The sequence below is a fragment of the Hemitrygon akajei genome, chromosome 28 (assembly GCF_048418815.1).
Source record: "Hemitrygon akajei chromosome 28, sHemAka1.3, whole genome shotgun sequence".
Classification (NCBI taxonomy): Eukaryota; Metazoa; Chordata; class Chondrichthyes; order Myliobatiformes; family Dasyatidae; genus Hemitrygon; species Hemitrygon akajei.
In genome coordinates, this window is record NC_133151.1 from 10583771 (window position 1) to 10607443 (window position 23673).

General features: G+C 54.2%; 1 protein-coding gene across 1 annotated transcript in view; it reads left to right on the plus strand.

The window, feature by feature from the left end:
- The first annotated feature begins 19044 nt into the window (after nucleotides 1-19044).
- LOC140717675 (vascular endothelial growth factor A-like) overlaps nucleotides 19045-23673 on the plus strand; it is a 52130-nt gene continuing 47501 nt past the window's right edge. Inside the window, exon 1 of the mRNA XM_073031313.1 lies at nucleotides 19045-19239. Coding sequence (XP_072887414.1) covers nucleotides 19165-19239 — 75 coding nt within the window. The 5' untranslated portion in view covers nucleotides 19045-19164. The remainder of the gene's footprint in view (nucleotides 19240-23673) is intronic.

Consider the following 23673-nt stretch of genomic DNA (forward strand, 5'->3'; position numbering starts at 1 on the left):
CTGCTTTTACGCTTTGGCTTGGGAGACTGTGTGATGGCGGACGCGCGTTCAGGACCGGGTCTCCCAGTGTCTTTCTGCAGAACTTAGCCCGTAGAACCATTGAGCCATAGAACACTACAGCACAGTACAGGCCCTTCAGCCCTCCATGTTGTGCTGACCCATATAATCCTTTAAAAAGTACTAAACCCGCACTACCCCATAACCCTCCATTTTTCTTTCATCCATGTGCCTGTCCAAGAGGCTCTTAAATACCCCTAATGTTTTAGCCTCCACCACCATCCCTGGCAAGTCATTCCAGGCACTCACAACCCTCTGTGTAAAAAACTTACCCCTGATCTCTCCCCTAAACTTCCCTCCCTTAATTTTGTACAAATGCCCTCTGGTGTTTGCCCAAATAGTTGTTTGGCAGAACTGCGGTTTAGGTAACGAGGCTCGGTGTCCCATGGGCTGCCAGGTGGGACAGTCTTTCCGGCCGCCCGCCAGTGTCCTGGGGGCCAACAGAGGATCATCCGCATATTGTAGAACGACAACCGTGTCTGGTAACCGTGATGTGCTCAAATCGTCTCATACAGCGGCTCTGCATCTGCCGCCGGGCTCCCGGCCTAGGCAACACCGTCCAGGTAGATTGCCGTCCATTATACGTAAAGTCCATGTTAGCGATGGCGTTTGTTTCTGCAGGGACGGCGGCCAACAGAAAGAATTCGCAGGACTTCTTGGGAACTGTCCGTTCCCTAACAGAATCAGAATCAGGTTTATTATCACGCGGGTATGTGTCGTGAAAATTGTTAACTTAGCAGCAGTAGCAATACATAATCTAGAAGACGAATCATAATAATGTAAATAAATTACTATATACGTATATTGGATAGATTAAAAATCGTGCAAAACAGAAATTATATATGTTTAGAAAGTGAGGTAGTGGTCCAAGGGTTCAATGTCCATTTAGGAATCGGATGGCAGAGGGGAAGAAGCTGTTCCTGAATCGTTGAGTGTGTATCTTCAGGCTCCTGTACCTCCTCCCTGATGGTAGAGGGGAAGAAGCTGTTCCTGAATCGCTGAGTGTGTGTCTTCAGGCTCCTGTACCTCCTCCCTGATGGCAGAGGGGAAGAAGCTGTTCCTGAATCGCTGAGTGTGTGTCTTCAGACTCCTGTACCTCCTCCCTGATGGTAACAGTGAGAAAAGGGTGATAGAGGTCCTTAATAATGGGCGCTGCCTTTCTGAGACACCGCTCCCTGAAGGTGTCCTGGGTACTTTGTAGGCTGGTAACCAAGATGGAGCTGACTAGATTTATATCCCTCTGCAGCTTCTTTCGGTCCTGTGCAGTAGCCCCTCCATACCAGACAGTGATGCAGCCGGTCAGAATGCTCTCCACGGTACAACTATAGAAGTTTTTGAGTGTATTTGTTGACATACCAAATCTCTTCAAACTCCTGATGAAGTATAGTCACTGTCTTGCTTTCTTTGTAACTGCATCGAAATGTTGGGACCAGGTTAGGTCCTCACAGATCCTGACACCCAGGAACTTGGCTCACGCAATATGCATTTGCGTCTCTACTCTTGATCGGGGTGCTTCTTTCTAAATGCAGCGCTGGGGGCATGGACTGGGATGTGTACGGAACTCTGCATAAGTGCGAGGCTCTGCGTAAAGGAGATGCGCGATAGGACGAACAGTTCGAGCCGTGAGCTGCCAAACTGAGGCGGGCGCCAGAACCAACTCGTGGAAAAGTCGCTGCCCCGGTCGCAGAGCCCGCGGTTGAAGGGATTTTACGCAAGGTCCGGCGAAAGTCTACAGACGCATTTCCATCTATCTACCGTCGCCTATTAAAGTGCCTGAAATCAATTATGGAAAAACGAGGATTTTAATCGCTTCGGGAGAATCCTTGCTTTCATTCCTTTGACGTGCTGTGCTGTCCGTATCTCCTATGTCTCTCCGCGGCCTGTAAATAAATCTGTTATATCTGTGGGGGGGGGGGGGGGGAAGAGGGAGAGCAGGAATTGACTCTCCTCGCGCGGAGGAACCGAGCGGAAGGCGGGCAGGGGTCAATCGAGAGACTCAGATCTAGAGAGGCCAAAATGACATTTGTGTCCGGCGCAACCGGGGGGGGGAAATGGGCTGACTGCCGCAGATCTGGCGCAAACCCGGGTTTGGGATTGGTAATACGGGGGTATTACGAAGGCTAAGAGCTGCCGAGGAAAAGAAGTTAACAGCATTTGCGATGTGGGCGTACAGACGTTGAAAGGGAGACCCAACAATTTCATCCTAGAAAAGACTGGCAAGAAAACAATGCTTCTGGAAGCCGTTACCCGAAGGAAGCTTCGCCATTTTGGGACACTGGTGACGCGGGGTGGAAGGAAGCCGCCCCCGAGGCAGGCGGAGGACAGCCTCAAGAGGTGGACCACCCTCACCGCCAGAGACTCGGGAGGTTTGACTGCCGACAGACGGCAGCGGAAGAAAGTGGCGGAGTTTGGCGCATAGGGTGATGATGACGAAGGCTTTGCGTCATGCGTCAGCGCTCCTCGCTGTGAACGAGTCCGGATAACAGGTTCGAGACCCTGAACAGCCCCGGGAGATGAACGGTGTCGGCGAATGGAGGAGAGTCTGCCTCGGCGGAGTGTCACGGAGAAGACGAGACCCACGTGATCCTTGTGCCCTGCTCACAAGGGCGGGGCTGCTTCCTCCAGTCGAAATGGAGGGTCATTCTGAGGAGAAGGGGGTGGGCCTCCCGTCCAGAGGTACAACGGGTGCTAAAAGGGAGAGTCTAAAGAGGTTTTGTCGCATTCACTCCAGTATCGGGACCAAAATAGGAAGTGGGCCTTGAATTTCGCCTTTTTACCCGTTTCACCATCTGGCCCGGATATTTCGGATCAGAAGGAGTCAAGTCAAGTCACTTTTTATTGTCATTTCGGCCATAACTGATGGTACAGTACATAGTAAAAATGAGACAACGTTTTTCAGGACCATGGTGTTACATGACACTGTACAAAAACTAGACTGAACTACGTAAAAAACAACACAGAGAAAGCTACACTAGACTACAGACCTACCCAGGACTGCATAAAGTGCACAAAACAGTGCAGGCATTACAATAAATAATAAACAGGACAATAGGGCAGTAAGGTGTCAGTCCAGGCTCTGGATATTGAGGAGTCTGATAGCTTGGGGGAAGAAACTGTTACATAGTCTGGTCGTGAGAGCCCGAATGCTTCAGTGCCTTTTCCCAGACGGCAGGAGGGAGAAGAGTTTGTATGAGGGGTGCGTGGGGTCCTTCATAATGCTGTTTGCTTTGCGGATGCAGTGTGTAGTGTAAATGTCCATCATGGCGGGAAGAGAGAACCCGATGATCTTCTCAGCTGACCTCACTACCCGCTGCAGGGTCTTGCGATCCAAGATGGTGAAATTTCTGAACCAGGCAGTGATGCAGCTGCTCAGGATGCTCTCAATACAACCCCTGTAGAATGTGATGAGGATGGGGGGTGGGAGATGGACTTTCCTCAGCCTTCGCAGAAAGTAGAGACGCTGCTGAGCTTTCTTTGCTATGGAGCTGGTGTTGAGGGACCAGGTCAGATTCTCCGTCAGGTGAACACCAAGAGATTTGGTGTTCTTAACGATCTCTACCGAGGAGCCGTCGGTGTTCAGCGGGGAGTGGTCCTACCCCCAGGGGGACATGTGGTAGGGAGTGGCTTCCTCCCAGGAAGTAACTTATCTGAGAAGCATGTTCAGTAGCGGTACTTCGGCGCTCTACCTTCAGGGCGAAAAATACTTCGTCCTTAAAGCACACCTCAAAAGTTTTGCACCGCGGAAAGGTCCGTCTCCGTCTCAGTTGCGTTCCCGCACTACTCTCCGACGCGTCTTTCTAAACCGGGTGGTGAAATCTGCCATTTTGCTGTCGGCATCGCGTGACCTCCCCGAGATCACCGTGTGCGGCCTGGCCCCCTGTTAGGACTGTCTCTTTTCGGCCTGACCAGCCGCACTCGGGGCCCAGCCGCCGCTTGCTCGCCGGGGGTGACAGCGGAATCCTTGATTGAGCGTGGACCAGGCGCTGCCATTAGCAACCAGCAGGAGTCGCTGCAGCATCTCCGGGTAAAGGGTTAAACATTTTCACAAGTCTGCACTAACCAACAGTAGAACCCGGTAGGTTTCGTAATAGGGTCAGGGTGGTCGCTGGACACACTCCTAACCCCCGCAGGGGTCCAGGGCTTGGGGGTCGGCGTATCTCCAACCATCATTTGGGGGTACCTGCGTACATGGGTTGCGCTGTCAGTTGGCTCGCTTTCCCCATGGCTCTCGCTGGGGCCCGCTACCTGCTCCTGGTACTCTCCTGACCTGCGACCGTGTTAGCGCCCCTACACCCCCGTGGAATGCCCACAGGTCGTGACTGTCCCTGCTCCGCGGGGGCAGGAGGATGTCCTGCGCTCGGATGGGGAAACCTGTTCATCTGCGGGAAGCTGGTTCCAGGAATGGGACTGTGAATTGAATCGAATTGACTTAACCACTTGCATCCTTCATGTACACGAGTAAAAATCTGTACGTTACGTCTCCGTCTAAATGTGCGATTTATAGTATTTTATGATAAATAGTATGTACAACAATATAGCATAGAAATACGGTTGCGTCAGCGTGAATTAATCAGTCTGATGGCCTGGTGGAAGAAGCTGTCCCGGAGCCTGTTGGTCCTGGCTCTTACGCTGCGGTACCGTTTCCCGGATGGGAGCAGCTGGAACAGTTTGTGGTTGGGGTGACTCGGGTCCCCGGTGATCCTTCGGGCCCTTTTTACACACCTGTCTCTGTAAATGTCCTGAATGGTGGGAAGTTCACATCTACAGATGCGCTGGGCTGTCCGCACCACTCTCTGCAGAGTCCTGCGATTAAGGGAGGTACGGTTCCCATACCGGGCAGTGATGCAGCCCGTCAGGATGCTCTCAGTCGTGCCCCTGTAGAAAGTCCAGAGGATTTGTACTTGCCATTGCAGCTGGCGGGCTCCTTGTGATGCGGCGACCGTGTCAAATATTGCAATATTATTTCCGTATTACAGTTCTCCCGTCAACTAGGATTTTAGGATATGACCCGCAGAGGGAGAAAGAGCGGGAGGGGGAGGAGGGCCTACTTCAATTTTTTTTTTGTATTTTTCTCCTCCATCTTAGGTTTGGTTTGTGGTGGCCGGCGCTTTTTTGGCCGCTTCTTCCCGCGTATTAAAACATCACATCACGTATTCCAAATCCACAGTTCGGGTCCCCGCCGCCTCCTGTGGTCTCACCTTTCCAGTAACGAACTTCCTTTAAATCAAAAGAGCCTCCATGAGTCAGTCAGTTTTCAATCACCCCTTTCTGGCCAGAATTTATCTGAGTCACGTTGTCCTTTAACTTGAGTGTTCGGTGTCTCGGACCCTGCCTTCTATCTATCGCCTTGCCCCCCCCCCTCCTGATGGTCACCAGCCGGGCTGTACGGGTCTTGCCTCCCCGGACACTCGCAGCGGCTCACGGTCAGACGCTCCCCACGAGCGCTTCCCCAAGCGTCGCGCACATCCTCAGAGAAATTTACCGTCGCCCATTAGACTGAAACGAATTTCTCGGTCGGGGTTCGCTTGGATCCCGTATCTGGAGGGATCCCATCCTCGTCGCCAAATTGGAACAAAGAACAAAGAAAACCTGCAGCACAGTACAGGCCCATCGGCCCACAATGTTGTCCCGAACACGAACTTACTTTAGAAATTACCTAGGGTTACCCACAGCCCTCTATTTTTTCCTAAGCTCCATCTACCTATCCAAGATTCTCTTAAAATACCCTATTCAAGTCAGGTCAAGTCAAGTCACTTTTATTGTCATTTCGACCATAACTGCTGGTACAGTACACAGTAAAAATGAGACATCGTTTTTCAGGACCATGGTGTTACATGACACAGTACAAAAACTAGGCTGAACTACGTAAAAAACAACACAGAGAAAGCTGCACTAGACTACAGACCTACACAGGGCTGCATAAAGAGCACAAAACAGGGCAGGCATTACAATAAATAATAGACAGGACAATAGGGCAGTAAGGTGTCAGTCCAGGCTCTGGGTATTGAGGAGTCTGTTAGCTTGGGGGGAAGAAACTGTTACATAGTCTGGTCGTGAGAGTCTGAATGCTTCGGAGCCTTTTCCCAGGCGGCAGGAGGGAGAAGAGTTTGTACGAGGGGTCCGTGGGGTCCTTCATAATGCTGTTTCCTTTGCGGGTGCAGTGTGTGGTGTAAATGTCCGTGATGGCGGGAAGAGAGACCCTGATGATGTTCTCAGCTGACCTCACTATCCGCTGCAGGGTCTTGCGATCCGAGACGGTGCAATTTCCGAACCAGGCAGTGATGCAGCTGCTCAGGATTGTATCCGCCTCCACCACCGTCGCCGGCAGCCCATTCCACGCACTCACCACTCTCTGAGTAAAAAACTTACCCCTGACTCTCCTCAGTACCTACTCCCCAGCACCTTAAGACTGTGCCCTCTCGTGTTACCCATTTCAGCCCTGGGAAAAAGCCTCTGACTATCCACACGATCAATGCCTCTTATCATCTTCTCCACCTCTATCAGGTCAAATTGATGGGAAATTAATTTGCTAAGGAATTTCAATTCAAATTGGCCCCTAACAAATTGCACACTGAATTCGTGGTGACTGGGGAAGACCTGTATTTATGAATTTAAGAAGAAGGACTCGCTAACAGCGCGCTCGTCAAGTCTTCCAAAGAACAATAGTCACAATTTTTTTAAAAAAATACATACACAGAGTAACAGTCAAAGTTTAAAAACAAGTCAATCCTGTGCGTCTTAAGTCCCTCGAAAATGCCAGAGACAGTCTCTTTTCTGCCCACAGCACACAGGGATGGGTCGTCAGAACATCCTTGAAACTAAGAGAGGTGATTGCAAGCGTGCTGAGATCCCAGGTGGACCTTTCTGATATAAAGAAGGTTCATTAAATCGTCAGATCCAGTAAGCCATTAAAGTACAAAAGTATAATTTGTTTTTTTGTTAGCACCAGACAGGTAAGGGAAAACCCCACACAATTGTCAGAAACTTGACATCCGACAGGGTCCTCCCTACAATTTGTGACCTTCACTGTCTCCATCTTGTTTGCGCTGCTGTGTTAAGCAGTAAGATCAGCTCTGGGCATTTTACGAATTAAAGGAAGGCGCAGGGTGTTAACAGCTCAGATATTTTAACCCTTTGTTCAGAATTTCCTACCACAATCGAGGCACGTGGCCTCGTGGTGTACAGCGGTAGGCGAGAGGGCAGCGCCTCGATTGCCTGCTGACCCAAGCAAGCAAGTCGATAGTCTCCCAAAGGTGTTCACCCGACACAGTTGTCCAAAATCCTCCACACATGGTGTCACAACGCTGGATATTGGCGCAGCTTGTCACAACGCTGGTTATTGGACAGATTGTCACAACACTAGAGATTGGGACAGTGTCACGCCAGCGTTTAGCGGAACAGTGTGTCACATCACCGGTAACCGGGGGACAGTGTGACAACGCTGGTTACTGGGATAGAGTGTCATCACACCGATTATCGGATATAGTGTCATAACACTGGTCACTGAAGCGCAGGGTAACAACACTAGTTGCTTGAACAATGTCTCACAACATAGTTTGTCGTGACGGGGAGCCGCAGCGCTGGCTAACGCGGCCGAGTCACAACAGTGGTGATCAGAACAGAGCGTTAGGACGCTGTTTATCGGGGTGGTGTGCCACGATGCTGGTTACAGGGAGGGTTATTGGGGCGGAGTGTCGGACACTGGTTGGTGGGACAGACTGTCGCAAGACTGGTTATTGATACAGAGTGTCACGACAGTGGTTATCGCGAAAGAGCAGTAGTGCACTGGATACGGGGCCGTGTGGCACGACGCTGGTTAGTTGGACATCTCCCAAGCCCAGCCTGGCCGTTTTGGTGATGATGCGCACAAACTGGCGTACATGGTCAAACTTCGAGACGGACCTCCACTCAGCCTGTTCGACGCCTTGCTGGAGCAAGGATACCCGGCAGTCCAGTCCTTCCGACATTTCGTGGCAGAGTTAAGGAGAGTTAAGTTTGACCTTCCAGTGCGGGGACAGGGGGCTGCCCACTGACTCGTTGGCCTACGCCAAGGCAGAGGAACGGTGAGAGCCTACGCGGTCAAATTCCGCTTGCGGTAGAGGCGGGTTGGAAAGAGAGATCTCTCACCACTGCGGTCCAGCGTGGACCGAACGCAGGGGTCCGGCATGAGATCGCTGTCCGGGACGAGCAGGGCAGTCTGGATGACCAGAGTAATCTGGCGCAGGGAAAGAATGCTTCAATCTTTCTACGCGCAGCCTATTCCTCGCCCTCTCCCCGCCCCCTCCCTCACCTGATCACCGTCTTTCCTCGCCCTCTCCCCCCTCCCTCACCACCCCCAGCACCCCGCCCGCGGAGCAGCTTATGCAAATAGGGCGCATGCGCCTGTCCCAGGAGGAACGAGAGCGGCGCAGAACAGATTCCCGCCTCCGTTGTAGTGATCCAGGACACTTCCGGGCGTCCTGTAGAAGAGAATCCCCGTCAGCAGGGAGGGGAATGCTGACGGGTCGGTTCTGTCTTCAGTCACCTCCCCTAATTCTGTAATGTTCGCAGCTTCCGTGTCGTGGGGGTCCACCTAAGGCGTTTATCGATTCCGGTGCAGCCGGGAATCCGGTGGAGATCCTTGTCGCTCAAAGATGGAGAGTTCCGACTCAGGAATTTGGAGAAAAGATCATCGTCAAGTCGCTGGACGGTCGGCCTCTGGACACCAGCCTTTCCACCCAACCCCTCCAGCTTTGTACTGGAAGCAACCATCATGAAGGGATGTCTTTCTGTCTGGTTAATTCACCTGAACTGCCACTGGTACTTGGTCTCCCCTGGTTATCCCGACATAAGCCACGGATCGATTGGGCCATGAAGGTAATCCTAGAGTGGGGACCGGCAGGCCTGTCTGCCTGTTTGGGTCCGGCGCAAGAATCCCCTCCTCTGTCAGCTCAGGATGTGGACTGTCCGGGATTCCGGCTGAATATCCGGATGTCCTTGAGGTTTTCAGTAAAAGAAAGGCCACCGCCCCGCCCCCACACCGGCCGTACGACTGTGCCATAGACCCCCTACCTGTCACTAGTCCTCCCCGGGGCCGGCTCCTTTCCCTCTCTCGCCCTGAAGCGGTGGCCATGGAGGAATACATTAAGGACGGGGTTTATCCCTCCGTCAACCTCGCCGGCAGGAGCGGGCTTCTTTTTGTGAACAGGAAATACGGGAAACTCCGTCCCTGTATCGATTATCGGCCCCTGAACAACATCACAGTGAATAAACGCTACCCCCTCCCCTTGCTGGCGTCTGCGTCTGAACATCTCCAGGAAGCAAGAATATTTTCCAAAATTGATCTGCGCAATGCTTATACTCCGATTCGAATAAGGGAAGGGGATGAGTGGAAAACGGCTTTTAACTCCGCTAATGGCCACTGTGAGTACCACAGTGATGGTTTTTGGTCCGCCCAGCGCCCCCGCTGTATGCCAGGCCCTGGTTAACGATGTGCTCAGGAACACGTTGAACCAGTCTGAGTCTGTGTATTTAGATGACATCAGGAGCACGTCCAGCATGACCGGAGAGTAGTCAGACACCTTCCTGAAAACGACCTGTACGCCAAACCTGAAAACTGTGAAATCCATAAAGACCAGGTGTCGTTTTGGGGCTATATACCTACCACATCCAGTGTTCAAATGGACCCGAGTAAAGTTCAGGCAGTTGCAGATTGGCCTAAACCGTCTGCAGTCAAACAGGTACAGGGCTTTGTGGGGTTTGCGAACTTTTATCGCCATTTCATCCGGAATTTCGGCTCTGTTGCTGCTCCAATTCCTGCACTCAGCAAGAAGACCTCAGCATGATTCCACTGGACGGACGATGCCGACCCAGCATTTTGAGCGCTAAAGCGACGTTTCACCACTGCCCCGGTGCTGGAACACCCAGACCCATCTCAACCATTCATTGCCGACGTTGATGCATCCGATGTAGGCATTGGATCTGTCCTCGCTCAGCGCTCGTCTGCGGATTGCCGGCTGCACCCTTGTGCCTCTCTTTCCCTTCACCCGACTCCGACCGAGAGGAATTACGACGTTGGGAACCGGGAGCTTCGGGCCGTCAAGGAGGCCCAGGAGGAACGGCGACACTGGCTGGAGGGGGCAGAGCATCCATTCTTGGTCTGGACAGATCACAAGAACCTCTCCCGTACTCAGGATGCGAAGAGACTCGACTCTCATCAAGCCCAGCGGGCTCTCTTCGTCACCCGGTTCAATGTCATCCTCACTTACCGTCCATATTACCGTCCATATACCGTCCTCACTTACCGTCCATATACCGTCCTCACTTACCATCCATATTCAGCATGCAAAGAGACTCGACTCTCGTCAAGCCCGGCGGGCTCTCTTCGTCACCCGGTTCAATGTCATCCTCACTTACCGTCCATATTACCGTCCATATACCGTCCTCACTTACCGTCCATATACCGTCCTCACTTACCGTCCATATACCGTCCTCACTTACCATCCATATTCAGCATGCAAAGAGACTCGACTCTCGTCAAGCCCGGCGGGCTCTCTTCGTCACCCGGCTCAATGTCATCCTGACCTATCGTCCCGGCAATAAGAAAGCCCGGCAGTTGGACGGACCTGAGGACAGCGCCGATCCAGAGCCCGTGTATCGCTGCTCCGGGTATCTGGGGAATAGAGGCAGAGGTGAGGGCTGACCCAGACCCGGGAGGGAGACCTCCCAGCCGGCTGTCTGTCCCTGCTGCGGGGGTCGCTCCTCCCGTCTGTCTGGACTCCCGGGAACTCGACTGACTCAGGAATTTATAAAGAGGCAATTCTGGTGGCCAGGATGTCCCCGACTTTGTATCTGTCTGTCCCGCCCGCGCGCGGAGAAAGACATCACGTCACCGTTCGCCTTCTTAACCACAGAGTCAACCTGCCCAGCAGCTTTGAGTGTCCGATGGACCCGGACCCCAAGATCCCTCTGATCCTCCACACCGGCAAGAGTCTTACCATTAATACTATATTCTGCCATCATATTTGACCTACCAAAATGAACCACCTCACACTTGTCTGGGTTGAACTGCATCTGCCACTTCTCAGCCCGGTTTTGCATCCTATCAATGTCCCGCTGTAACCTCTGACAACCCTCCACACTATCCACAACCCCCCCCCCCCCCAACCTTTGTGTCTCCGGCTTGAGAGGATGGCAGAGTCGCAATAGGAGCCTCTAAAGCCGGGGGGGGGGCAGATAGGCGATTCTGTGGGTGTGAAAAGGAAACACAGATGACAGTTTGCCTCCCAGGTGCCAGGGTCCACGATGTGCAAAATATCCTGAAAAGGGAAGCTGAGCAGCCGGAAGTTGTGGTGCAGTTTGGTACCAATGACCTAGGAAGGAAAAGAGAGGAGGTCCTCAAACAAGAATACAGGGAGTTAGGAAGGAAGCCGAGCAGTAGGAGCTCAAATCTCGGAACTGCAGCCTGTGCCACGCGACAGTGGGGATAGGAACAGAGTGAGGTGGTGGATAAATGCACGGCTGAAGAATTAGAGCGGGGGGTGGGGGCAGGGATTCAGATTTCTGGATCATTGGGACCTCTTCTGGGTCAGGTGGGACCTGTGCAGAATCCAAGGGAAGATTTACAAGAACTGCTGGGAGTGGTTTAAGCGAATACGACGGGGGGGTGGGGGGGGACGGGAACCAGTGTGATAGAGCCGAGGGCGAGCCAGCAGGTTTACAAGTAGATGATGGGTGTAAGGAAGGACAAGCCAGTGATTGGGTACAAATGCAGACAGAGCAAGGAGTTGAATTGTACCACAGAGGCAAAATTCAAAAGAGGAAAGTACGCAGGACAGATGGTGCCGTATTTAATTGCCCATAGCATTTGGAATAGGAAGAACAAGCTCGCTGAGCAAATATAGAGTCGTGGCTGAAAGTAGGTCATATTCGGGAGCTTAACATCAAAGGATTTGTATCGAAAGGACAGGCAGGAAGGCATAGATGACGGTGTGGCTCTGTTGGGAAGAGATGGAGTTGCATAGGGGCAGAGAACGTTGAATCGTTGCGGGTGGAGTTAAGAAAAAAAAAACATCATGGGAATCGTATCGAGGCCTCCAAGTAGTAGGGGGTTTGAGATTGCAAAGGGAGCTGGAATGGGCGTGTAATAAGTGTGCTGTCACAAGCCGTGATCATTATGTGACTGAATTCGTACTGCAGTTGGAGAGGGAGAAGCATAAGTCACTTGTGTCAGTGTCACAGTGGAATAAAGGGAATTACAGAGGCGTGAGAGAGGAGTTTGCCCAGGTGGATTGGGAGGGGATACCGGCAGGGATGGCTGAAGTTTCTGGGAATACTCCACAGGGCAGATATGTCCCACAGAGGAAGACGTTCTCAGATGGCAGGGGGAGGCACCAGTGGCTGACAAAGGAAGCTAAGGGCTGCATAAATGCCAAGGAAAGGGCATGTAAGGTCGCAAAAGTGAGCGGGAAGTCGGATGACGGGGAAGCTTTTAAAATCCAACAAAAGGCAACTAGAAAGACATTAAGGATGGAAAAGATGAAATATGAGGGAGGACTAGCCAATAGTATAAAGCAGGATACCAAAAGAGTTTTCAGTTATATGAAGAGTGTAAGGGAGGGGAGAGTTGATATTGGATCACTGAAAAATGATGCTGGAGAGGTAGTAATGGGGGACAAAGAAATGGCAGATGAACTTGATGGGTACTTTGCATCTGTTATCACTGTGGAAGACACTAGCAGCGTGCCAGAGGTCTGTGAGTGTCCGGGAGAAGGAGTGAGTGCCGTTGCTATTACAAAGGGAAAAGTGCTCGGCAAACTGAAAGGTCTTGAGGTGGATAAATCACCTGGACCAGATGGACGACATCCCAGAGTCCTGAGAGAGGTTGCTGAAGAGATAACGGATGCATTGGCAATGATCTTTCAAAAATCACTTGATTCTGGCATGGTCCCGGAGGACTGGAACATTGGGAATATCACTCCACTCTTTAAGAAGGGAGGGAGGCAAAGGAAAGGAAATTATCGGCATCCTAACCTCAGTGGTTGGGGAAATGTTGGAGTCTATTACTAATGATGAGGGTTTGAGGTACTTGGAGGCTAATGATAAAATAAGTCAAAGTCAGCATGGTTTCTGTGAAGGGAAATCTTGCCTGATGAATCGGTTAGAGCCCTTCAAGGAAGCGACAAGCAGGGTGGACAAAGGAGAGACAGTGGATGTCATTTACTTGGATTTTCAGAAGGCGTTTGATAAGGAGCCACACACAAATCCAGTGGGATTACAGGAAAGATTCTGGCAGGGATAGCGGAACAGCTAACAGGCAGGAGGCAGAGTGGAAATAAAAGAGGCTTTTCTGGTTGGCTGCCGGTGACTAGTGATGTTCCTCAGGGGTCAGTATTGGGACCGCTGCTTCTCATATTGTTTGTCAGTGATTTAGATAATGGAATTGATGGCTTTGTTGCAAAGTTTGTGGATGACATGAAGATAGGTGGAGGGGTAGGCTGTGCTGAGGAAGCAATGCGATTGCAGCAGGACTTAGACAAATTGGAAGAATGGGCAAAAATGTGGCAGATGGAACAGTGTTGGGAAATGTACGATGATGTATTTTGGTAAAAGGAACAATAGTGCGGACTATTATCTAAATGGGGAGAAGGTTCAAACATCAGAGGTGCAGAGGGACTTGGGAGTCCTCGTGCAAGACTCCCAGAAGGTTAATTTACAGGTTGAATCTGTGGTAAAGAAGGTAAATGCAATGTTGGCATTTATTTCAAGGGTAATAGAATATAAAAACAAGGAGATAATGCTGAGCCTTTATAAGACACTAGTCAGGCCACACTTGGAGAATTGACAACAGTCTTAGGCCCCGTATCGCAGAAAGGTTGTGTTGTCATTGGAGAGAGTCCAGAGGAGGTTCACGAGGATGATTCCGGGAGTGAAGGGGTTAACATATGAGGAGCGTTTGGCAACTTTGGGCCTGGACTCACTGGAATTTAGAAGAATGCGGGGGAATCTCACTGAAACCTACGGAATGTTGAAAGGACTAGAGAGGGTGGATGTGGAGAGGGTGTTTCCTATGGTGGGGGTATCCAGAACTAGAGGGCACGGCCTTAAAGTGAGGGGCGACCCTTTAGAACAAAGGTAAAGAGGAACGTTTTAGCCGGAGAATCGGTGGAATGCTCTGCCCCAGACTGCGGTGGGGGCCAAGTCGGTGGGTATACTTAAGGCGGAAGTTGATGGTTTCCTGATCGGTCGGGGCATCAGAGGATATGGCGAGAAGGCAGGTGTATGGGGTTGAGTGGGATTTGGGATCAGCCATGATGGGATGGCGGAGAAGACTCGATGGGCTGAATGGCCTAACTCTGCTCCTCTGTTTTAAGGTCATGTGGTCGATTGATTACTGGGACGGAGTGTGTCAGGGCCCCGGCTACCGGGACGGAGTGTCACAGCATTTGATACCGGGACAGAGTGGCCCAGCACCGGGCGGCGACACCGAGATACTGTCCTGGCTGCATCTCAGCACCTTCCCGCCGCATCTGGATCCTGGACTTCTTGGCAGGAAGGACACCGCCAGGCCACTTGGGCAGCGAGGTCTCTGTTCCCGTTTCGCCGGGCGCCGGCGCTCCCCCAGCGCTGTGTGCTCAGCCCGCCGCGGCCCGCTCCGCCGGGTCTCAAACTCAAACCGCGGCAGAGAGAGGAGCGAATGGGTGGACTGGCGTGAGAAGATCAGCCTAACTCCTGGGCGCGAGGAAGTCCAGGGAAATCACTGCGGACGTCAGGAAGGTGCAGATGAACCATCTGTGGAGAGAGAGTCGAGCGCTCCAGGTTCCCGGGAGTTCACGTCCCGGGACGAACTCACCTGGGTCACCTCCCTGAGCAAGAAGGCACATCAGCGCCCCCGCTTCCTCGGGAGCTGGAGGAAAGCGAGGCTCCCCCACCCACCTACCCCCAGCACCATCTTAACTGCGTTTTACAGGAGCACCATCGAGAGCGTCCTGACAAGCTGCATCTCCATCTGGTCCGGGAGCAGCCGAGCATCGGACTGGAAGTCCCTACAGAGGACTGTGAGAACAGCCGAGAGGATCACAGGGGTCTCCCTACCGTCCATCGGGGGCATTTATCAGGAGCGCTGCGTACGCAGGGCCCTTAGTATTATCCAGGATCCCACCCGTCCATCCAGCATCCTCTCTGACTTTCTACCATCAGGCAGGAGACTCCGATGCATAAAGACAGGAACGGTCAGGATGGGAAACAGTTTCTTCCCTCAGGCCGTCAGGATTCTGAACTCCCTGCCACATCGCATTCGAAGTGTCACTGGTTAATCTGATCTATACCTGACAGTATTTAATTTATGTGAGTTGGTTTGTTATTTATGCATTACTCATTTGTAGTTTGAATTCTTACTTTCCTAAGTTACTCGCTGTATTATGCGTGTAATGTGTACTACGATGCTTCATACCCTGGTCTGGAAAAACGTTATCACTTTTGACTGTATACACACACATATGGTTAAATGACAAAAGGCTTGATTTGATTGTGATAGAGAGTCACAGCGGTGTTTATTGGGGGTAGAGGGGCACAGCGCGGGATAGTGGGGTGAGGGGGTCACAGCCCGGGATAGTGGGATGAGGGAGTCACAGCGCGGGATAGTGGGTTGAGGGGGTCACAGCCCGGGATAGTGGGTTGAGGGGGTCACAGCCCGGGATAGTGGGATGGGGGGTCACAGCCCGGGATAGTGGGTTGAGGGGGTCACAGCCCGGGATAGTGGGATGGGGGGTCACAGCGCGGGATAGTGGGATGAGGGGGTCACAGCGCGGGATAGTGGGATGAGGGGGTCACAGCGCGGGATAGTGGGTTGAGGGGTCACAGTGCGGGATAGTGGGATGGGGAGTCACTGCGCGGGATAGTGGGATGAGGGGGGTCACAGCCCGGGATAGTGGGTTGAGGGAGTCACAGCCCGGGATAGTGGGATGGGGAGTCACAGCGCGGGATAGTGGGATGAGGGGGTCACAGCGCGGGATAGTGGGTTGAGGGGTCACAGTGCGGGATAGTGGGATGGGGAGTCACTGCGCGGGATAGTGGGATGAGGGGGGTCACAGCCCGGGATAGTGGGTTGAGGGGTCACAGTGCGGGATAGTGGGATGGGGAGTCACTGCGCGGGATAGTGGGATGAGGGGGGGTCACAGCCCGGGATAGTGGGTTGAGGGAGTCACAGCCCGGGATAGTGGGATGGGGGGTCACAGCGCGGGATAGTGGGATGAGGGGGTCACAGCGCGGGATAGTGGGATGAGGGGGGTCACAGCCCGGTATAGTGGGTTGAGGGGGTCACAGCCCGGGATAGTGGGATGGGGGGTCACAGCGCGGGATAGTGGGATGAGGGGGTCACAGCGCGGGATAGTGGGTTGAGGGAGTCACAGCCCGGGATAGTGGGTTGAGGGGGTCACAGCCCGGGATAGTGGGATGGGGGGTCACAGCGCGGGATAGTGGGATGGGGGGTCACAGCGCGGGATAGTGGGTTGAGGGGGTCACAGCGCGGGATAGTGGGATGGGGGGTCACAGCGCGGGATAGTGGGATGAGGGGGTCACAGCGCGGGATAGTGGGTTGAGGGAGTCACAGCCCGGGATAGTGGGTTGAGGGGGTCACAGCGCGGGATAGTGGGATGGGGGGTCACAGCGCGGGATAGTGGGATGAGGGGGTCACAGCGCGGGATAGTGGGTTGAGGGGGTCACAGCGCGGGATAGTGGGTTGAGGGGTCACAGTGCGGGATAGTGGGATGGGGGGGTCACAGCGCGGGATAGTGGGATGAGGGGGTCACAGCGCGGGATAGTGGGATGAGGGAGTCACAGCGCGGGATAGTGGGATGAGGGAGTCACAGCCCGGGATAGTGGGTTGAGGGTGTCACAGCCCGGGATAGTGGGATGAGGGGGTCACAGCGCGGGATAGTGGGTTGAGGGGGTCACAGCGCGGGATAGTGGGTTGAGGGGTCACAGTGCGGGATAGTGGGATGGGGGTCACAGCGCGGGATAGTGGCATGGGGGGTCACAGCCCGGGATAGTGACATGGGGGGTCACAGCCCGGGATAGTGGGATGAGGGAGTCACAGCCCGGGATAGTGGGTTGAGGGAGTCACAGCCCGGGATAGTGGGTTGAGGGTGTCACAGCCCGGGATAGTGGGATGGGGGGTCACAGCGCGGGATAGTGGGATGAGGGGGTCACAGCGCGGGATAGTGGGTTGAGGGGGTCACAGCGCGGGATAGTGGGATGAGGGAGTCACAGCGCGGGATAGTGGGATGAGGGAGTCACAGCCCGGGATAGTGGGTTGAGGGTGTCACAGCCCGGGATAGTGGGATGAGGGGGTCACAGCGCGGGATAGTGGGTTGAGGGGGTCACAGCGCGGGATAGTGGGTTGAGGGGTCACAGTGCGGGATAGTGGGATGGGGGTCACAGCGCGGGATAGTGGCATGGGGGGTCACAGCGCGGGATAGTGACATGGGGGGTCACAGCCCGGGATAGTGTGATGGGGGGGTCACAGTGCAGGATAGTAGGATGGGGGGTCACAGCGCGGGATAGTGGGATGGGGGGTCACAGCCCGGGATAGTGTGATGGGGGGGTCACAGTGCAGGATAGTAGGATGGGGGGTCACAGCGCGGGATAGTGGGATGGGGGGTCACAGCCCGGGATAGTGGGTTGAGGGGGTCACAGCGCGGGATAGTGGGATAAGGGGGTCACAGCCCGGGATAGTGGGATGGGGGGTTCACAGCGCGGGATAGTGGGTTGAGGGGGGTCACAGCCCGGGATAGTGGGTTGAGGGGTCACAGCGCGGGATAGTGGGATGGGGGTCACAGCGCGGAATAGTGGATGAGGGGGTCACAGCGCGGGATAGTGGGTTGAGGGGGTCACAGCACGGGATAGTGGGTTGAGGGGTCACAGCGCGGGATAGTGGGATGGGGGTTCACAGCGCGGAATAGTGGGATGGAGTGGGGTCACGGCGCTGATTATTCGGACAGAGTCACAGCGCTGGATATGAGGATAGAGACTCCCTTCGTGAACCCTCGGTGGGAATCGTCGGGCTGGCTGGTCCTCGGGGCAGCCGTGATTTGTTGACTCGTCCGCAGAATGAGAGAGAGCACACGCAGGATGTGTGTCACGGGGGGGTGGGGAGAGAGACAGACAGACAGAGAAAGCGAGAGAGAGGGGGAGAGAGACAGACAGACAGAGACAGAGAGAGAGGGGAGAGACAGACAGAGAAAGGAGGGAGAGAGAGAGAGACAGAGAGACAGCGAGAGGGAGAGAGGGAGAGAGAGACAGACAGACAGAAAGGAGGGAGAGAGAGAGAGAGACAGCGAGACAGAGAGGGGGAAAGACAGAGACAGAGAGAGAGAGGGGGGGAGAGAGACAGACAGACAGAGAGAGAGAGGCGGGGAGAGACAGACAGACAGAGGGGGGGGGAGAGAGACAGACAGACAGAGAGAGAGAGGCGGGGAGAGACAGACAGACAGAGGGGGGGGAGAGAGAGAGACAGACAGACAGACAGACAGCGGCCGGGGGTAGAGTGGGGGATGGCGTTCCAGGAAGGGTTGCCAGTGAGTTCGAGAGCAAGTCCCCTCCCCGAGACCGTCGTGCGCGTCCGCGAGCCGGACTCTGCGACCCGCCCCCACCCCCCCACCCCCAGCCTTCTCGGAGCCGGGCAGGAAAGGGTTACCCATCCAACCCGTAAGAGTCACATGAGCTGTAGGCCAATGGAAAAAGCCCTGGGCTTGTGTCTAAGCGAAGCGAGAGTGGCGGCGACACAGAGCGAGGAGCGGGGGCAGCAAGATCCAGAGGTGGGATTTCCCTTTCAGGGACGGGGCGCTCGCCTGGACACTGCGGAGCGGACGGCGGACGGCGGACAGCGGGCGGCGGACGGCAGGAGATGGGCAATACCCCCGGGATCGCATCGCTCAAGGACCCAGGCGACTTCTTCTGAGGAATAACGGGAGAGGAGAAAGGGGTCTCCCCGGAACGGGGGTCTAGCGCTGGACGGAACATGGCGTGCAGAATTCCGAGCCCGAGCTAAGAGGTGGCGGGGGTGGTCTGCTCAAACCACCACCCCCTCCCACCCTCCCCGACCCCTCCTGCACCCAGCCCGCTGAAGAGATGGATCTGCCCTCGACACTGACCCTCCTGCACTTACAGTTTGCACTCTTCCTGCTCCGCTCGACCCTCACCAAGGTACCGACCCGCGTGAGTGACACGGGAGGGGAGTGTGGGGGGGGGGGGTGGGAGGGCAGAAAAGGTGGAGGGGGAAAGGGGAGAGGGGTCGTCTTCCCCTCTCCCGACCTCTGCGCCGAACTCCAGTTGAGGAGGGGGGGAAACCGAGTGGGGTGGGGGGGGTTCGCGGCGGTGGCGGGTTCAGTTGAAAGTCGGCTGCACCGCTCCTTCGGCCCGCTAAATACGTGCATTCTCTCACACACACACACACACACACACACGCACACAGGGACCAGGACGCAAGGTGGGGGGGGGGGACCCCACTCAGGAGGGGGTGAGAGCTTGCGAGCTCCACGTAGACAGTGTGAGGGATGCAGGATCGAATCCGGCGTCTCCGGAGTTGCCAGTCGGCGGGTCTGCCCGCTGGATCGCCCGCATACTATGCGTGTACGATGCTGCCTTACTGAATTCCTACAACACTTGATGTGTGTGTGTGTGTGTGTGTGTCTGTCTGTCTGTGTGTGCGCGTGTGTGTGTGTGTGTGTGGTGTGTGCGCGCGCGTGTGTGTGTGTGTGTGTGTGTGTGTGTGTGTGTGTGTGTGTGTGTGTGTGTGTGTGAGTCTGTGTGTGTGTGTGTGTGTGTGTGTGTGTGTGTGTGTGTTACTCAGGATTTCCAGCGTTTACAGAACATCTTGCGTTCCATGCCTGTGTCCCCGTCTGTGTGTAATGCGCGCTGGTACAGAGGCCCGGTGTCCCCGCATCTTGCATTTCAATATCTACTTCTGGCTGTCGCCGACCCTTTCCCGGGACTGCGCCCGACTTCACTGTCTTGCGGAGGCGGGGCCGAGAGACCGCCCCGGCGGCGGAACACTTCGGCGAGCGAGGGGGTGAGCGCCGCCCGCTGCGGAGACCCAGTTTCCAGGATTCTCGGACAGGTCGAGTCCCGCTAGTGAGAGGGGGTTTCGGGGGCAGCCTGCTGTCCCGCCGTTGTCCCGACGCTCAGTCCCATTATGAACCCACCGCGCACCTTTCTTGCCGTTCCTCCGGTAGTCCGATCGCCCGGTCCACAGACCGGTGCGCAGGCGGAAAGATCCGAAGGTCCCCCAGCCTTTGAGTGAAGGAATTTCACCTCATCCCAGTCCTGGGCAGCCGAGCCTTAACCCTAAATGGTGACAGTCACTCTCTCACACTCTCTCTCTCTCACTCTCTCACACTCTCTCTCTCACACTCTCTCACTCTCACTCCCACTCTCTCTCTCCCTCTCTCTCTCACTCTCCCACTCTCTCTCTCTCTCTCTCCGACTCTCTCTCTCTGTCACACACACCCACACGCGCGCGCACACACACACTTACTTCCTGGTCCTAGTCTCCTTGAGCAGGGAAAACGCCCCGTTAAAATGTTTCAACGCGATCTCTCCTTGGAAACCCCAGAGAAATTTACTCGACGACCCCTCATATGAAAGCCCCCCACCCCCGGGAACCACTCTCTGTACGGGTCCTCGCCCGCACTCCCTCTGTTGCCAAGCGCGCCCGTCAAGAGTAAGGAGACCAATCCTGTCCAACACAAACGCTGGAGGAACTCAGCGGGCCAGGTAGCACCTATAGAAACGAGACCCTTCATCGGGACCGAAACTGTCTTTCTTGCCCCGGGTGGCGGAAACGTGCCCTAAGATCTCTACACTCTGAACTCAAATCCTCCCGGTACCCCGCAGGCTAAGCGGATGGGTGCCTTCCAAAGCCCCGCTATTTAAAAAGGTGTTCCGTTTCTCACTAATGTTGTATTGCACCGACCTGCTCCCGTTCTGTCCCGCCGGAGCGTCGGATAGTCAATCCCAACTAATTCTAAGCCAATGAGGCGCCTTCCCTAATTTTCTCCCCCCCCCCCCATTAGAAGTGGGGCTGACATTCCCCAGTCCGCTGAAGCCATTCCCGGGTCATTGAAATTCGCTGCGATGTGCTTCAAAGTGCTGGAAGAACACCACGGGTCCGGCAGCCTCTGTGGAAGGAACTGGACAGTCGAGGTGGAGACTGGTCATCAATCCTGAAACATCGGCTGTCCGGACTTCCTCCACGGATCTCGCCTGGTCCACCGAGTCCCTCCAACACTCGATTTCCGCTCCAGAGTCGGCATCCACTGTGCCTCGTGGCCCCGAACAATGGTTCGTCAAAAACTGCCCTTCAAACCCTCGGCCATGTGGATCACTGTGGCCCCTGACATTTGATAGTCCCTGTCTCACCACCCAGACCTTCCTCCTGCCGTCAGGTAGAAGGTACAGGAGCCTCAGGACTCGCACCACCAGGTTCAGGAACAGTTACCACCCCTCAACAATCAGGTAGAAGGTACAGGAGCCTCAGGACTCACACCACCAGGTTCAGGAACAGTTACTACCCCTCAACCATCAGGTAGAAGGTACAGGAGCCTCAGGACTCGCACCACCAGGTTCAGGAACAGTTACTACCCCTCAACCATCAGGTCCCACACCACCAGGTTCAGGAACAGTTACTACCCCTCAACCATCAGGTAGAAGGTACAAGAGCCTCAGGACTCACACACCAGGTTCAGGAACAGTTACTACCCCTCAACCATCAGGTCCCACACCACCAGGTTCAGGAACAGTTACTACCCCTCAACCATCAGGTAGAAGGTACAAGAGCCTCAGGACTCACACACCAGGTTCAGGAACAGTTACTACCCCTCAACCATCAGGCTCCCGAACAAAAGGGGACAACCACACTCACTTGCCCATCCAGTGAGATGTCCCCACAACCAACGGTCTCACTTTAAGGACTCTTTATCTCATGTTCTCGTTATTTATTGCTATTTATTTATATTTGCATTTGCGCAGTTTGTTGTCTCCTGCCCTCTGGCTGATCTTTCACTGATCCTGTTTACAGTTACTATTCTATAGATTTGCTGAGGACGCCCGCGGGGAAATGAATCTCGGGGTTGTATGTGGTGACGTGCATGTACTCCGATGATAATATTTACTTTGAACTTTGAACCAGACGAAGGCCATCAGGATCAAGTTTATGATCACTGACATTTGTTGTAAAATTCGTGGGGTATTTGGCAGCAGTAACTGCAATGCGCCGAACCACGGTAACATACAATGTCTGGACATAAAGTGGAGCCAATATATAGTGTACTGTATTTTATTATACATTTTATGAGCCATCCTACCCAGTAAAGTGGCCACTGAGTATGGTCTTGTGCTGTAGCCCACCCAAGGTTTGACGTGTCGTGCGTTCAGAGACGCTCTTCCGCTCACCGCTGTTGTAACGTTGAGGTTATTCGAGTTACTGTCGCCTTCCCGTCAGCTCGAACCCGTCTGGCCATTCTCCCCCCGACCTCTCTCGTCAACAAGGTGTTTTCGCCCACAGACTTCGGCTCGTTGTACGTATATTTGGTTTCTCGCACCGTTCTCTAGGAACTGCTGTGCATGGAAATCCCGGGGTGGGGGGGGGGGAGGGGGGGGGTCGGCGGTTTCTGAGATACTCGAACCACCCCATCTGGCACCAGCAGTCATTCCACGGTCGAGGTCACTTAGATCGCATTTCTTCATCCCCCCCCCCCCCCCCACCAATCCTGATGTTCGGTCCGGACGACAACTGAACCTCTTGACCGCGTCTGCGTGCTTTCACGCACCGAGCTGCCGCCACACGATTGGCTGATTTGCCTTAACGAGCAGGCGGACCTACGTACCGAAAGGGATGCGTGCAAAAAGAGAGCAAAAGTAGTGAGGTGGTGTTCATGAGCTAATGGGCCGCTCAGAATTCGGTGGCAGAGGGGATGAAGCTGTTCCTGAATCGTTGAGCCTTTAGGCTCCTGTACCTCCTCCCTGATGGTAGCAATGACAAAAGGGCTTAGAACCATAGAACACCACAGCACAGTACAGGCCCTTCAGCCCTCCATGTTGTGCCGACCCATTTAATCCTTTAAAAAAAGTACTAAACCCACACTACCCCATAGCCCTCCATTTTTCTTTCATCCACGTGACTGTCCAAGAGGCTCTTAAATACCCCCTAATGTTTTAGCCTCCACCACCATCCCTGGCAAGTCATTCCAGGCACTCACAACCCTCTGTGTGAAAAAACTTACCCCTGATGTCTCCCTTAAACTTCCCTCCCTTAATTTTGTACATATGCCCTCTGGTGTTTGCTATTGGTGCCCTGGGAAACAGGTACTGACTATCCACCCTATCTATGCCTCTCATAAGCGTGTAGACCTCTATCAAGTCCCCTCTCGTCCTTCTACGCTCCAAAGAGAAAAGTCCCAGCTCTGCTAACTTTGCTTCTTATGACTTGTTCTCCAAACCAGACAACATCCTGGTAAATCTCCTCTGCACCCTCTCCACATCCTTCCCATAATGAGGTGACCAGAACTGAACACAATACTCTAAGCGCTGCCTTACCAGAGATTTGTAGGGTTGCAGCGTGTCCTGGGTGCTGGTTTCCTT